Source organism: Somniosus microcephalus, chromosome 3 (genome assembly GCF_052327205.1).
Source record: "Somniosus microcephalus isolate GS21.2 chromosome 3, FLI_Smic_1.0, whole genome shotgun sequence".
Lineage (NCBI taxonomy): Eukaryota > Metazoa > Chordata > Chondrichthyes > Squaliformes > Somniosidae > Somniosus > Somniosus microcephalus.
The window spans coordinates 311912510-311927969 of NC_140989.1; the positions used below are offsets into that span (position 1 = coordinate 311912510).

A 15460-nucleotide genomic window follows, 5' to 3' on the forward strand; every position below is an offset into this window, starting at 1 on the left:
CTGGTTGGGAAGCCTGCAGAGGTTGAGAAGCTTGCTGGAGACTTTAAAAGCACCACGAATGATGACATCATACTGTGGGGCTTTCTGACTGGAAATGGACACTTAGCAAGGGTGCCCACACGCTGGAAATTAATTGGCCAATTGAGGGAAAATTGTGTGCAGCTGGCTGACCCATTTAGATTCGGGTCGGAAACCGACATTCTGGGAACCCGACAATTCCCCGCACCTTCGGGAAAATCGGGGCCTATGTAATTCTTTAATTTTAAGGTTTTGATAAACCCTTATTTTGGACATTAAAATTTCAGTTATTGATTATACAGTGGTGGCTCAACAAAATTCAGAAAGCATTTTGCGTGATTTGTGTGAGCATAATGGCTGAATTTTCTCAATCACCGGGTAACATACTCTCCGTATAAAATAAAAGTTATTGTAGGTCAACAGTGTGATAACGTTAAAAGGGCCCATCGCAAAGCTACCTACAGGATTAACGGGCACTGCATGTACTTATAATGAGTTTTCAATTAAATACACAGACATCGTGTTTTGGTGTGTGTGTGTGTGTGTCTGCTTCTGCCCCCTGCCCCTCCCCAAACCCAGACAGCTACTCTCTGCCTCTGACCTCTGCCAGCTTTGGCCATGGACCCAATGTGGCTTGCCTGCCACTGGCCCAGCAGTAGCCCATGTGGCCTCCTTGCACCTCCCCAGTCCAAGCCTCCTCTCTACTTCTCTCTCTGCGCTTGGTGCCTCACCCCCCACTACCCACTCATCAAGCCCACCCATAACACATCCAATGTTTAAAATAATGGGTCCTTTGACTCGCCGTGAGCAATGCCATAGGAGATTGAAAATATTGTGCCCGTGCACACTCCCTGTCATCTTTTTGCATTATTAATTCCTATTTCCACATTTAAAATGGAACCTGCCTATGTAAATTTGTCATGCTGGAATTGCACCCCTGGGATTGGAGATACTGCAGCAGCACCACTGGCAGTAGGGTGTAATTACAATTTGGCTCGGTTATATAGGCAGTTTCCATTATACCTGTAAATATAAAGATAGGGATTTACAATGGGAAAAGCACAAAGTGTGACAAAAACATACAAATGTAAGATTTTTGTAATATGTTAGTCTAGATACCACATTAAAGGGTAAATTATCTTGCATTACTGATTACCTTTATTGCTCTTAGACTTTCTCATTTTTAGTATTGATTTTATTCTGGTTTTGTTTTATTTAAAAATCCTCAAAAACCGAAAGCCTAATTGTACTGTGTGAGTTTACAGATTCTGTTTGCCAGAATTTTTGTAAATTTACTTTCATACAATTATCAGAAGTTTTTTGCCAGACAGAATCAGCTCTATGTTATTGAAACCACTGTTGATGTCTGTACATTGTGAAGAAATTGCTCAGTGCACCTGAGTATTAAGGGCTGGTCTGTGCTGAGTTAACTTGGGCAGAGATCAGAAGGACATTCAATGGGTCTCACTGCATCTGTGCTGGCGAGGGGGAATCAAATTGATGTAGTTCGGTTAGAATTGCTCATATGCTTTTTTTCATTCTTTCAGTTGTTTGATGAAAAAGTCAAAACTTGTAACGATGATGAACAGAGACGGGTAAGTGTCTACATTATCTATTATTTACTATGTCCTATCTTAAATGAATGATTTGCAGATCAATAATAATATTTGATATGTCTAACTTTTTTTGTAAAACTAATGTACAGTAAGTTGCTTTAGACAATGATTTCCAGGCTTTTATATTCACCTTAATCAGATCCATTAATGAGAAATGAAATGAAATGAAATCAAGCAGATTAGAAAGGAGAAAAATGCAGTTTTATTGTAATTTTGGTGGATAATTGTCTTCACTGAGCGAATACAAAGGATTTTGACAGGAGGGAAATGCCTACTTGTCTACACCATGCTGTTGTTTTAAAATATTTTTTTTAAAGAAGTGTTCTTCCTCAAAACTACATATAGCTCAAATGTATTTGCATTATTGTGAACCTGGACACAAGTTCAAACTCTTAATTTTCATTCCCACTGCCCATAACTGATGTCATTGGTTTCCATAGCTTTTTCATCCTAATTTTTCTGCCAGTTTTCACCTCTCCTCCCTTGAAATAGATTGACTCCATTCTGGGTTATGGTTCCAAAGGCACCAGGCGCCCTCCATACCTCATCGGAATGGCATTCCTCATGTGTTAATGTAGACTGTGAATGACAGCAGCTTATTTGATCAGCCAAACCCATCCAAGTGGCCACATGATGCACTTTGAGCAGGGGTCACTGGACAGTGACTTGGCTGATTTTTTTGCTCCTTAATCCAAGGATGCTCAGGGCAATTGTAGTTTTTATACTGTTTCTCTGGTTGAGAGCAGTTAATTCAGCACAGCTCAGGGATTGAACCTTCCTTGTCTGTGTAGCTCACTGGCTCATGTACTCATTATGTTAGGTAGTTCAATCCTTCTGGGAGTGTGTTTTCCATAACTTACCAGGACATCCTATGACTGACACTTAAATCTGCATATGTGGTGCAGATTATCCCACTTTAGGGGACAAAACACTTGTATATCTTGGAGTGCAGTTATTATTTTTTCACATTCTATTGCTGTACATTAGTGACTGTCTAGGAATTGATACTGTTTACAGCGTATATAGGAAAAACATTTATAGCACCCACTGACAGTGTTGTGACTCCTTTATTAACCAAAATATTTTTATGTAGTAAGAATTTATAATCTCATCCTGTTCATGGTACAGGAAACTTTCTGGTATCCGGCACTGACGGGACCGAGCTGGTGCCGGAGAAACCAGCACTAATGTTAAAACATACGGAGTATCTAGCAATAAACCCTGTTGCTTAGCAACAGCTTCAAAACAGTCGGCGCAGCTTGCAAGCGTCTCTGTAGCTAAGCAACAGCTTCAGCTAGATGCTTGCAGAGCCAGGAATGGAGAAAAAAAGCAACGAAAAGTAAAAAACATTATCTGAACCGACTCCTGAATTTTGCTGGTGGATAGAGCATTCCGGAGATTTAACCTCCGTTTAAACGAAAGTTTCCTGTATTGTTGGGAATGACGAATGCCAATTGTTGTCTTAAATTACTTCAGCATTTGTTTCAGGTTCTCTGTAATGGTTTTACCTTCTTGTACCAGTAATTGCATTTAATACTACTTGACAAACTATTTATTTGAAGCGTTCTGCTATTTTTGATGATCTTTGACCATATATCTTTGACCGCATCTCCGCTCTATCACCAAGATTACCTACTTCCACCTGCGTAACATCGCCCGACTCCGCCTCTGCTTCAGCTCATCTACTGAAATCCTCATCCATGCTTTTGTTACCTCTAGACTTGACTATTCCAATGCTCTCCTGGCCAGCCTCCCATCTTCCACCCTCCATAAACATGAGCTCATCCAAAACTCTGCTGCCCGTATCCTAACTCTCACCAAGTCGCGTTCACCCATCACCCCTGTGCTCGCTGACCTACATTGGTTCCAGATCTGGCAACGCCTGAATTTTAAAATTCTCACCCTTGTTTTCAAATCTCTCTATCATCTCGCCCCATCTTATTTCTGTAACCTCCTCCAGCCCTACAAGCATTTGAGATCTCTGCGCTGCAACAATTCTGGCATCTTGCGAATCCCTGATTCGCTCCACCATTGGCGGCCATGCTTTCAGCTGCCTAGGCCCTAAGCTCTGAAATTCCCTCCCTAAACACCTCTGCCTCTCTACTTCTATCTCCTCCTTTAAGATGCTCATTAAAACCTACCTCTTTGTCCAAGCTTTTGGTCACCTGTCCTGATATCTTTTTCTTTGGTTCAGTGCCAAATTTTGGCTCAGTGTCAAATTTTGATTGATAACACTCTTGTGAAGCACCTTGGGACATTTTGCTACATTAAAGGCGCTATATAAATGCAAGTTGTTGATGTTGTTTGCAACTCTAAAATAAAGGACCTGCTGTTCATCCATCATTTTGTCTGTATGTGAACACTAACTTGTCCCCCTAATAACTTAGGTGGCTTCTTTATTAAAATGAACATACTTTGAACAAGCACCTGTTCACTTGCTTTTCTGTAAAATGTAATGTCACCTCCATAAAATCCAATGTATGAGGGTGACCTGAGGTGACTTCCTTTCAACACTTAGATCTACCAAGCCATACTGCCCCTCCACCCCTTGCCCCCTCTCTGCCAAGTAAATGAACTACATAGCTAAATGAAGGCCCCTGATTTGCTGTTCCCACATAGATATGCACATAATCATAGAATGTGAGCCCAAAAATATCAATACTCCTACAATAAGTTGCATGGTGTTTTTACTTTAATCACTGTAGATCAATAGTGCTGATAATATACTGTATTTTACGTGGGATAAAAAAAACATATCCTCCCAACAACTCGATATGAGCAACAATACATGTGATGTGTATTGTGTGTTTTTATAGCTATCAGTCAATCTCCCATGGTGTTGTACTTGGGCGTGAAACTAAATGTAATATTCAGGTGAAGCAGGGTTAGAGGGTGGGGGGATAATTGATCCAAGGTGAGCAGATATAATACAGTCCCTATTTTAACATCATACATTATGTCTTTATTATTCTATTTCCATTATATATTCCTATGTCCACCTTAATGGGAAGTGCTGCATGTCATGCTGCAATTGCACCTTCCTGTCCGTGATGGCACTGCAGCACCTCCACTGGTGGAAGGATGTAATTCCAGCAGACAAGTTCACATGGGCAGCTCCCATTATAAACGGGAATGTAGGAATTTAAAATGAATGCATGCAGACCTAAGATTTTTAATATATTACTAGTTGATCTCCCATGGTATTGCATATGGTATGAAGGGGAATATCGTCTCTCTCTTACCAGTTTCTGCTGTCTTTGTGTTGCTGTTTCTGTGTCTCCTCCTTTGCTTCTGTCTCTCTCCTTCGCTTCTGTCTCTCTCCTTCGCTTCTGTCTCTCTTTCTCTTCTGCTTCTGTTCATAATTCTTTTTGCTCCATTCTCTGTCCATTTCTTCTTTCCTTTCAGGTGGGAGGTAATGGGTGGTCTGGCATGGTGTAGTAGGGAAAGCAGCTACCAATGGCTACAGGCTGCATTTGGCGTGGGGCTGCCTGGGAAAATGTAGTCCTCAGTGGCTCTTTTTCCAACCCCCTGTCCAATCACTTCTGCTTCCCTACCCTCTTTCCCTAGACCTCTCTCTCTCGACCCCCCCCCTCTCGACCACCGCCCCCACCTCCGCCCCCAACCTCTACCCTCAGAAAATGCTTTAAAATACTGTTTGTATTTTGCAAGCAAACAGGAATTTCCTGTCGTCCCACTGCAGGATCAACAGTTCCATCTCTCACCGCAGTCAATAGTTGGAGCTGATAGAGATAATAATGTATTTTTACTTAGAGCTTTAATTGATATTTAATTATGCACCTCTTCAGTTTTTTTGGGTGGGGGGGAAGGGAAGTCCAATAAGAAAATGTACACATGCGTTAATTAGCAATATTAAATGGTCCTAGTTTGGTTATTGAGAAGCTATATGTAGTATTACTAGAAACCCTAAGTAAAAATAAACAACTGCAATTCCTGATAGGGATGTACCGAGTGTTGGTGGTTAAATGCTGCAATGCTACTCTGTTGCATTTGAAATATATATACTGTACAATAAAAAATATATGTTGGAGAACTGAACATTTCCTACTCTTGTTTTTACACACGGTATTGGTGTAATGCACTTGGGAGTAATGTTAAACTTTCTTTTAAAAAAACTATTTAGATCAACATTACAAAAATCTGCTAGAGTGGGGAAGATTTCCTCTGTGCATTATGTGAAATTAAATAATATTGTTTATAAAAGGACATGCTAACTGATCTCATCAGGGGCTGGTAGGCTAGAAAGGTGAAAAATCGACCAGGGCTCCTGGTCCCGTTTGCTATCTTATGACCTTTGCTGGCAGTTATGATAAGTGTGAATATCGGCTGAGGATACAATCAAATCGGCTGTGAGGCTCCTAGTGAAATAGCTTGCCGCTCACCATCTATATTCATACATGAATCATAGCCAATGGGCACATTTGTGGAGAGCTACTATCATGGCACAGACCATAGATTCAACCTAGAATCTTCCCTGGTCTGTATGACTCAGAACCAACCAAGCCCTTGAGTGTGTTTCACCACTGAGCCGTTGGGGGAGCACATTGTTAACTTTTAAAAAAAAATATGTTCATGGGATATGGGCATCGCTGGCAAGACCAGCATTTAATGCCCATCTCTAGTTGTCCTTGAGAAGGTGGTGGTGAGCGGCCACCTTGAACCGCTGTGCTCCGTGTGGTGAAGGTACTCCCACAGTGCTGTTAGGTTGGGAGTTCCAGGATTTTGACCCAGCGATGATGAAGGATCGGCAATATACTTCCAAGCCAGGATGGTGTGTGACTTGGAGGGGAACTTGGAGGTGGTGGTGTTCCCATGCGCCTGCTGCCCTTGTCCTTCTAGGTGGAAGAGGTCGCGGGTTTGGGAGGTGCTGCCGGAGAAGCCTTGGCGAATTACTGCAGTGCATCTTGTAGATGGTATGCACTGCAGCCACGGTACACTGGTGGTGGAGGGAGTGAATGTTTAAGGTGGTGGATGGGGGGGACCAATCAAGCGGGCTGCTTTGTCCTGGATGGTGTTGAGCTTCTTGAGTGTTGTTGGAGCTGCACTCATCCAGGCAAGTGGAGAGTATTCCATCACGCTCTTTACTTGTGCCTTGTAGATGGTGGAAAGGCTTTGGGGAATCAGGAGGTGAGACATTCGCCGCAGAATACCTAGCCTCTGACCTGCTCTTGTTGCCACTGTATTTATGTGGCTGGTCCAGTTAAGTTTCTGGTCAATGGTGACCCCCAGGATGTTGATGGTGGGGGATTTGGCGATGGTAATGCCGTTAAATGTCAAGGGGTGGTGGTTATACTCTCGCTTGTTGGTGATGGTCATTGCCTGGCATTTGTGTGGCGCGAATGTTACCTGCCACTTATCAGCCCAAGCCTGAACGTCGTCCAGGTCTTTTTGCATGCGGGCATGGACAGTTTCATTATCTGCAAGTGCTCGTATACTTTCCCATGGCTAGTAAAGGAATCAAAGTAACGTTATGTTTGTAATAATAATTTTCTTTTTTTTACATTGTGGGACTTGACTCAATCATCATTAACAATTCCATTTAACAAGCAGTGAAAATTTGTGCCTTAACTGCTCATTGCACTGGAATTCAATGTTTTAAATAATTATTTGTTTAAACTTTTGTTATTTGTAGACAATGATAAAAAGGAAATACTTGTAACAGTTTCCAATTTAGTACATCTATGGTAAATGATACCTGCCAATAACAAAATGAAATGCTTAAAAAAAATGTTATTTATTTACTATTTTTTTTTGTAGAAAGTTGAAAACCTCAAAGAAGTAACAAATGTAAGTACATCCCTGTGTTTTATTGATTAATTTGATATTTAAAGTTAATTTAGTACAGCAGGTTCGTTGTATTAAATTGTGAAAATACTTTTGAACATTGCAGATTCTGCATTTTTTTTATTTTTGCAGAGTATGATTGAATCAATTAAACACTGTATAGTGTTACTGCAGATTGCCAAGGTAAGGTGGCAGCTAACAGCACAATCACCTTCATGAGCTTTGTTTTTAATATCTGGCTGAATGCACTGAGGATTTAATTTGTGAAATATCTTTTAATAATTTATTAGAGTAACATTGTAAGATTATTTGGCATAACAACATTGTGAAGATTACTACAAAAGGTGAACTTGCAAATATTTGTTGTTCAGTAGTGGGTCAATGATCTACATTAATTCTACTTCTTCGCATAATTGCTACCAGTTTCAAAAACTGCTTGTTTATACTATTTCAATTTAAATCTGTGCATTTTGTTGTACAACAGTCAAATTTCTATATGGATTATGTTTATCTTGCACTATTGTAATAGTTAACATTTATGAGGATTTTGAATTGATTATTTTAAAATATGCAAGGTATGCAGCACCAGCGATAAATCCTATAAATGAGCATTCTGTGAATTCAGGATCTGATCAACTCTGAGACAAATTCTTATTTAAAGACCCCTGTAAATCTTCTTGGTGCGCTTCTATTCCGTTCACAACTTTTTAATTAAGACCAAGGAGTGGCGACCTGTAAATCTGAAAAGACCATGAATACATGTTACTGGCTGCATATAGGGGCCATACATTTTAACCTACATTATATCAGTGACTATACAGGAAACTTTCAATTTACCGGCACCTAAATAACCAGAAATCTCGGTTAACCGGCAAAATTCAGGAGTAGGTTCAGGTAAGTTTTATTACTTGCCTTCCTCCCACTGTTGCTGTGCAAGGGTGTGGCTGCAGCTGTTGCTAAGCTACAGAGACGCTTGGAGCTTGTGGCCATTGTTCTGAACCTGTTGCTAAGCAACAGGGTTTGTTGCTTTATACGGAGCTCTCCGCTCCGTATCTTTTACTATAGCTTTCGGTTATCCGGAATTGTTGATGAACTGGCACCACGTCGGTCCCGTTGGTGCCGGATTAAAAAAAAGTTTCCTGTACTACAAAAATACTTAATTGCCTGTGAAATGCTTTTGGATGCCCTAAAGATGCGAAAAGCTCCAAATAAATACAAGTTTGTTCTTTCCTTCCTTCCATTTCGGGTCCCAAATGCAAAAGATAGTATAAAATGCTATTGTGCTTGTTTTATTTATCAATTCAGAGTTGTCATTATTTCAAGGAAACAACAGAATACAAAATTCTGAGAGTTTATTTTAACAGGCACATCTACACCACTAGCTCAGGGCAGCCATCAGAAGGATTTAAAGGAAATGAATAACTGCTCTAGGAGTACTTTTCAATTTTAATGCACCTACCATTTGGCCATTTTGGACTTTTTTGTAGAGGTAATGGCTAGTTTATGGCAAGATGCTATTCTGAGGTGAGAGGCATGACTTTGGCAGTGACCATGAACTATAGACTTATGGCTGGTAAACAGAGAATTCAGTGCTATTAATACAGTCTACTCCTTTTAATTGCAAATCGCTTAATTCACATATTTGATCATTCGGATTTTTATAGTGCTTAATTCCCACTTTGTTGTGTTATTTATGTTTAATTCAAAATTATTGGATAATTCTATTTTTTTTAGTGATTGTTTTGGAACTGAGATCAAATGATTTGACTATGAAGAACAATAATTGCAGACTTAAATAGCGTAATTTCATTATTTAACACTATCTAGTAGGATTTTCTATTATATGTTTGTATAATGTTGCTTATTAGAGTTGGAGGGTATTTTTCCTGCATGACCTGCTTTTTCGCTCCATTGGTCTCGTATGCTTTACTAATTTTTGCAGGTGCCTGCATATTTGTTTGAATGCAAGCTTTATTAAATTAAATTTGTAGTATTTTATCATGACCAGATGTTTACAAAATTTTAATCACAGCTCATTACTTAACTTTTTTTTGTTTTCCCCTGCAAAAAGTTGCTTTTACACAATTTGAACTTATGCTCCATCAGTCAAAGGTGAAATATGTATTTTTTTTCAATACATTGCATGACTGTAGTGCCCCAATTTGAAATCCTCGGTCTTCATTTCAATGCATCAAGCTGCCTATGTATGTAATGAGCCAGGGACTGCAGTGAATTCTTTCCCCCAACAATGCAGGCATGCACATGCTCCCTCCATTTGACACGTGCAGCAGTTCTATTTGGTTTGTCTTGAATAATCAGCACTGTAGCTCCATAAATTTTAAACTAATTTATCTGAGCGACATTGGTATTGAGGAATTTCCATTTCCTACAGGAGCCAAATTCTGTGGGGTCTGTCAGAATGAGATTGCTGTTTAGTGCAGTATCACGGTCATTTTTATTTTGTAGATTCAAGTGATTAGAAATTGTGTTGAGACTGCCCATAACTCATTACATTTAGGACCTTTCCAAGAAGCAGAGTGTCCGTCCAGGATGAGATTGTATTTTTAGTGGTTGAGTTTGTATCATTCGATTAGCCGTATTTTCTCTTTTGTGCTCATTTAAAGATACCTTTCCTTGCTCTTTGCACCTCCTCTTCCCTTCCCCAAATATTCCCTGGTTCATTAGGTAGACTTGCAAACTGCTCCCAACTCCTGATAGCAACTTCTTTTGATGCGGTTGCATGAGGTTTTATATTGATAACCTGTGGGAGAAAGATTCAGTCTTGCTCTCATGGCATAGCTGAGTTCAAGTATGTAAGCAATCACTCATACTGACCTGCAGCCTACCATTTGTGTCATTGCACCACCATACTGAGATCCAACTCTAGCCACTTTTTGGTGACATTTTAGGTTTGTACATAATATGTACATAAATATATCAAACTACATTATGACAGCTGGCCTAGTTATTTTTGCGCCACTTATACTTTCATCTAAGTGCAAGATGAATATTGTCAGGAGCTCAAAGGTAAGATGTGTGGTACTGCCCTATGTATATAGATTTTTCTCGCTAAATTTCCACCTCTGAATGTCCACGAGTTCTGGCAGTGAACACTGCTATTACGTATTGCGCTTATTTTTTAAATCTGTTCTCGGGAAGTGGCCAATGCTGGCAAGGCCTCGTTTGACGCTTTTCCTTGGTTGTCCTGAGATGGTGGTGGTGGACCATTGCCTTGAATGGGGAATTCTAAGACTTTGACCCAGCAATGATGACGGAATGGTGATATAGGTCCTAGCTAGGATAGTGTGTGATTTGGAGGTGATGGTGTTGCAATGACATTGCTACTCTTTTCCTTCTTGGTGGCTTCTTCCTTCTTGCTGGTAGAGGTTGCAGGGCAGGGTGGTGCTGATGAAGCTTAGCAAGTTGCTGCAGTACATCCTGTAGATAGTACATATTGCAACCACAGTGGGTGTGGGGGGGTTGGTGGTGTATATTCAGTTCACTGGTAAGGGTGCCAATAAAGTGGAATCCTCTTTCCTGGACGTGGGATAAAGAGTGGTTTGGATGGTAATAACAGGGTATAGCAATGTTTACTGTTGCAGCAAGTAATTACTGAAATTGGCTTTATCTCAAATTAAGTAAGACTGCTAGAATGTGTTCACTGTTTAACCAATGTCTTGGATGCTTAAGCTTAGGTTTTTCATTATTGGTGCAGTTTAGACAAGAATGGCTAGTGGTGGATTTTAGACTAGTTTAAATGGAAAGTACCAATTTTTGAACATCAGCTCATTAACATAACTTCAGGTGCAGGAGCAGTACGTGATGGGAGCATGCAAGTAAAATTTAAAGGGAAGGGGACAATTAAAAGGGGGTGTTATAATTGGGGAACAAAAATTCCAAAAGCATTTGGAAAGCCTCAGAAGGCATCTGCTCCCATTATCAGCTTTTGCGAGGGCTGAAGGGAGAGGGGATTGAGAAATTATGGGGGACAATGAAGGGCAAGAGATCCCAAGGTGCAGGCACTTGTCGCTAGGCAAATGATAGAGCAGCTTAGAACCTGATCCCCTGTTTGATGGCTGCTGAAGTGGAGGTGTTGCTGCTTGAGGTGCTTGTGAGGAGGGTGACCCTCCCTGCCACTCCATGGCACCATTCCCATAGGTGAGCATTCTTTCATGGAGGTATATAAAGCCAAGTTTCAGACCATGCCTGACCATTATTGTCACTTGATGTGCCAACCCTCTGCTGCTTAGTAGCTGTGGGTGTTCTTGTAGCAGATAGCACAACTCTACATCAGGCTCTCTACTGACTTGAACCATGAGAAGACCATTCCCCATGATAAATGTCAGGTAGACATGACATGGTTGGTGGCATCTTGGTGGGTGCAGCCGTTGATCTGCTTGGCATGTTGAGTGTTGCTGAAAGCACGATATACTCTGATTGGTGTACTTCCACAGAAGCATCCAGCTTTTTGGTTAATCAGGCATTTACATATATTCATGGTGCTATATGGTCTACTGTCCCAGCTTCCTTTGGAAACGAGAGCCTCTCCATGCATTAACTGTCTGCTTAAATGATATCTAGTCACCTCTGTCTACAGATGCAGGTGGACATAGTGCATCTTTTGTGCAACCTAATTTGCCTGACAGTCAACTTTAGTTCTCCTTTTCTTCCAAACACCTCAAATAGCAGATTCCTGTTGGGGAAACTCATTACTACCAAAAAAATTAGATCAATTGGCACAAAAGCTCATGAAAACCTAAATTCCAACTGGGGAAAAAAAACGAAGCAAAAATCATGGAAAATGGTCAAGAAATGACTGAAATTGCAAATTCATTTTAGTTATTTATGTTTTTTAAAACTGCATTCGCCACAGCTGATTGTCCAGAAATGATGTCAAGCATGCCAGAATGTTGGGAATGACATGCAGGATGTCCCGCCTCCAAATTAATATTAAAATAAAGCTCCTGCCTCTTTTAAAGTGAGCATTTCTAAAACCGCCGGTCCTTGTTTCCCAGAAACCAGGTTGCAGCACAATGTGGGCTATTTAGCAGAAGAGAATTCATTCTCCAGCCTCTCAATTAACGCTGCTGGAATTGGCAGTTGGAAGCAGAAAATCAATTTCTTCCCTTCTGCTTTAGAGTAGTCTTGTCCAACCATCATTCCCGGTGAGAGGATAGGCAAAATACTGCTTTCAGGCCTTTGCCAATCTACAGCTGTCCTTGAGCACGAGACCAGAGTAGTGTAAGGAGATTCAGATCTCCCCTCCTTCCTACCTCTGGGGAAATCGCCAGCATTTCTTCGTGTTATCCCATGACGGCACGGTTGAGGACATGACCTTGCTATGTGGAGAGTCAATACAGAGCCATTATACCACAGTACTGTTCAGTCACAAATCTCAGCTGAAAGAGCGGTGTGGTTTCATAGGTTTACGTGTCCTGTACTGAAAAGTGTAATAAAAGATATCTCCTTCATGCAATCTGTACTTTATATATAGTATATAATGTAGGACATATCGTAAAAGTGATGCATACAAAAACACAAATGATACCTTGCTTTTCATTTTTTTTAAATGTGTCCTCAATATCTGGTGACACTCAAGGATAGGACTTTAGCCATTTGACTAACTCCAATAATTCATTACAGTGTAGCTACTGAGTTACTGCTCCAGTTTTTAAAAAAAAGTCATTAAAATGGTAATGATTTTTAAATTCTGGGTACCTTTGGTACTTAATATACTAATGATTACCAAAGCTTTAAATGGGATATTTCAGACTTTGCCCTGTTGTTTAACGGTATCTTGAAAAATCTTTTCTTTCCAAAATTTTAAGGACCAAAGTAATGAGGAGAAGCACGCAAATGGAATTATAGTAAGTTTGTTAACCAGTATGATACTTTGTTACTCTTTCTTTTCTTTTGTACTTGGGTATACAAGGAAAAATTTGTGATTTGAAACACAGTTGAGAAGGAAATCCTATATTTTCTGCAGTGGATAATTAATTACTGATTTACTGTGGTTTACTTTTTTCCTCTGTTGGTTGGTTCTCTTTCCTTTATATCTTCTCTAGCCTAGCATCTACAGTGAATGTTATTTGTAAGAGCATTGCAAATGGCAGGAATATTAATATTCTTACTCACGTAACTGGCCAGATTTATTCCATGACAAGAGATTGAAATTGTGCCCTAAACTAAAACTGTATAGTGTTGCTGCCTTATATTGTTTCCCAGGTTTTTGGATTACAGTAATAACACAAGCTTTCATTTTGAGATCTATTGAGGTTCAGTATGACCTTAATCAGTTGCTGGACTGCAGTTTATAGTCAAACAGGAAATAACTGGTTTGTAAGCTTATGTAGATGCTGGGTTATGGAACTTGCAACCCTAAAATGGGTCTGATCTTTTTGAAAATTAATTATGCAGGCTTTTGGAATTTGTAGTTCTCTGTCCAGCTCCAGGACTTTTTTAATGCTTGATATTTGCTTGGCATTCCTTCTCCTGGTTGTAGAATTAGATGCTGTTCAGCATTTTATATCCTGCTATGTTTTCAATTTTCTGCCTGCTGATATTTTTGTTGAACACTGTGTAGTGCAGTGCACTGTGCAAACTGCTGAGAATGAATGAATGGATTTACATTTCAATAGGATTCATTTGTGACATATGGTAAGTCTTACAAAATACAATTTTGATTTAATTTATTGAATGCATCAATTTCATCTTTTATATCAACATCAAACGTTGAATTGAAGTCTGCACTTTATTTTTTAATTTTTTTTTTGTATTTTAAGCATTTACTTGAAATGCTTTAAATTGACTAGCAAATACGTTCATTTGAAATGAGCAGTAAATTAGTATTACCTGAAAAAATGCTTTCCAGCATTTACATGTTCTAATATCCATTGTATAGTATGTTTTTTTGCCATAATCCATATGTTTTACGTATATTTATGGTGATCAACTTTTTGGCAATGAACTGTTCAGATGCATGTTAACTTTTTTTGCAATGTGCTGTAATCATGAGAAGTAGACTGTTATAGTAGCACCATTCAAAATGTATATATTCACCTTTTATGCATTCATAAATTTTGATATCATATTGGAAATATGTATCGTTTCAAGATTGCTGCCAGGCTGCTGACTCGTTAAAATTGTGATTCAGAGTTTCAAATATATTTAGAAGGATTTTTCTGGTCCTTTTTAAAAATTTATTCCAGTCAGCTAATACTTTCATCAGTGATTTTTAAAAAAGTTGCTGCTTAGTAAAAATCTGAAAAAAGACATTTGTCTGCATTTCCAAGAAACTATACTGTTCCATGAAGTTGTGTTGAAGGAAATGTTTATTGAGTGTTTGTGCAATTATGCTTTCATACTTGAAACCAGTGATTGAATAATAAATAACCTTCCACAAATACTGTACATTTTAAACCACGGGACATGTATTTGCATGGATCTTCAAACTGATAGCTTCTAATGTAACTAGCATAGGTCAAATTTAATTGACCACTATTGTGAAAATAGTAGCTGGATTGGAACAATTTTTTTTTGCAATCCTTCCTTTTCTATTCATCAGTTTAAATTTCTCCTCCGCTTTCTCTTCCTCAGGTTTCAGCTGATTGCCAGTCTGGATCTGTTTCTGTGTCCCACTGTCTTCCATTATTACTGTCGTGATGTAACTGAACTGTTTTAATTTCTCTCTTTCTGACCTCCCTAGAGTACCATCAACCCAGTAGATGGAATTTTTCAACCTAATCTTCTGGAGTCAACAGTAATTAGCACTATGCCTACCCAAACTGTTTTACCACCAGGTATATAGCTGTCTCCACTAGTTAATTCAATTATTATGGATATATACGGATGATTGGTCACAGTATTATTGTATTGTATTATGAAGATAAACAGTTGGCTGGCTCCAATATTCCCTGTATGTTTTTTTTGGTGCGTGGCCCTTTTAACTGGCTGCGCAGCCCATTCAAATTTTCGCGCATGTGCAATTTCACCCATGTAAAAGTCAGTGAGCGGCCTGCGTGGGA

General features: G+C 39.4%; 1 protein-coding gene across 9 annotated transcripts in view; it reads left to right on the top strand.

Moving 5' to 3' along the window:
- The window catches only part of osbpl9 (oxysterol binding protein-like 9), a 232894-nt gene that overhangs the window by 135788 nt on the left and 81646 nt on the right, over positions 1–15460 (top strand). For 5 of the 9 annotated variants that reach the window (XM_085982919.1, XM_085982918.1, XM_085982923.1 and 2 more), the window contains 5 exons: positions 1566–1613; positions 7410–7439; positions 7569–7619; positions 13265–13303; positions 15142–15235. In XM_085982919.1, the coding sequence (XP_085839045.1) occupies positions 1566–1613; positions 7410–7439; positions 7569–7619; positions 13265–13303; positions 15142–15235 (262 nt within the window). The other 4 variants (XM_085982920.1, XM_085982921.1, XM_085982922.1 and 1 more) reach the window with 4 other exon arrangements.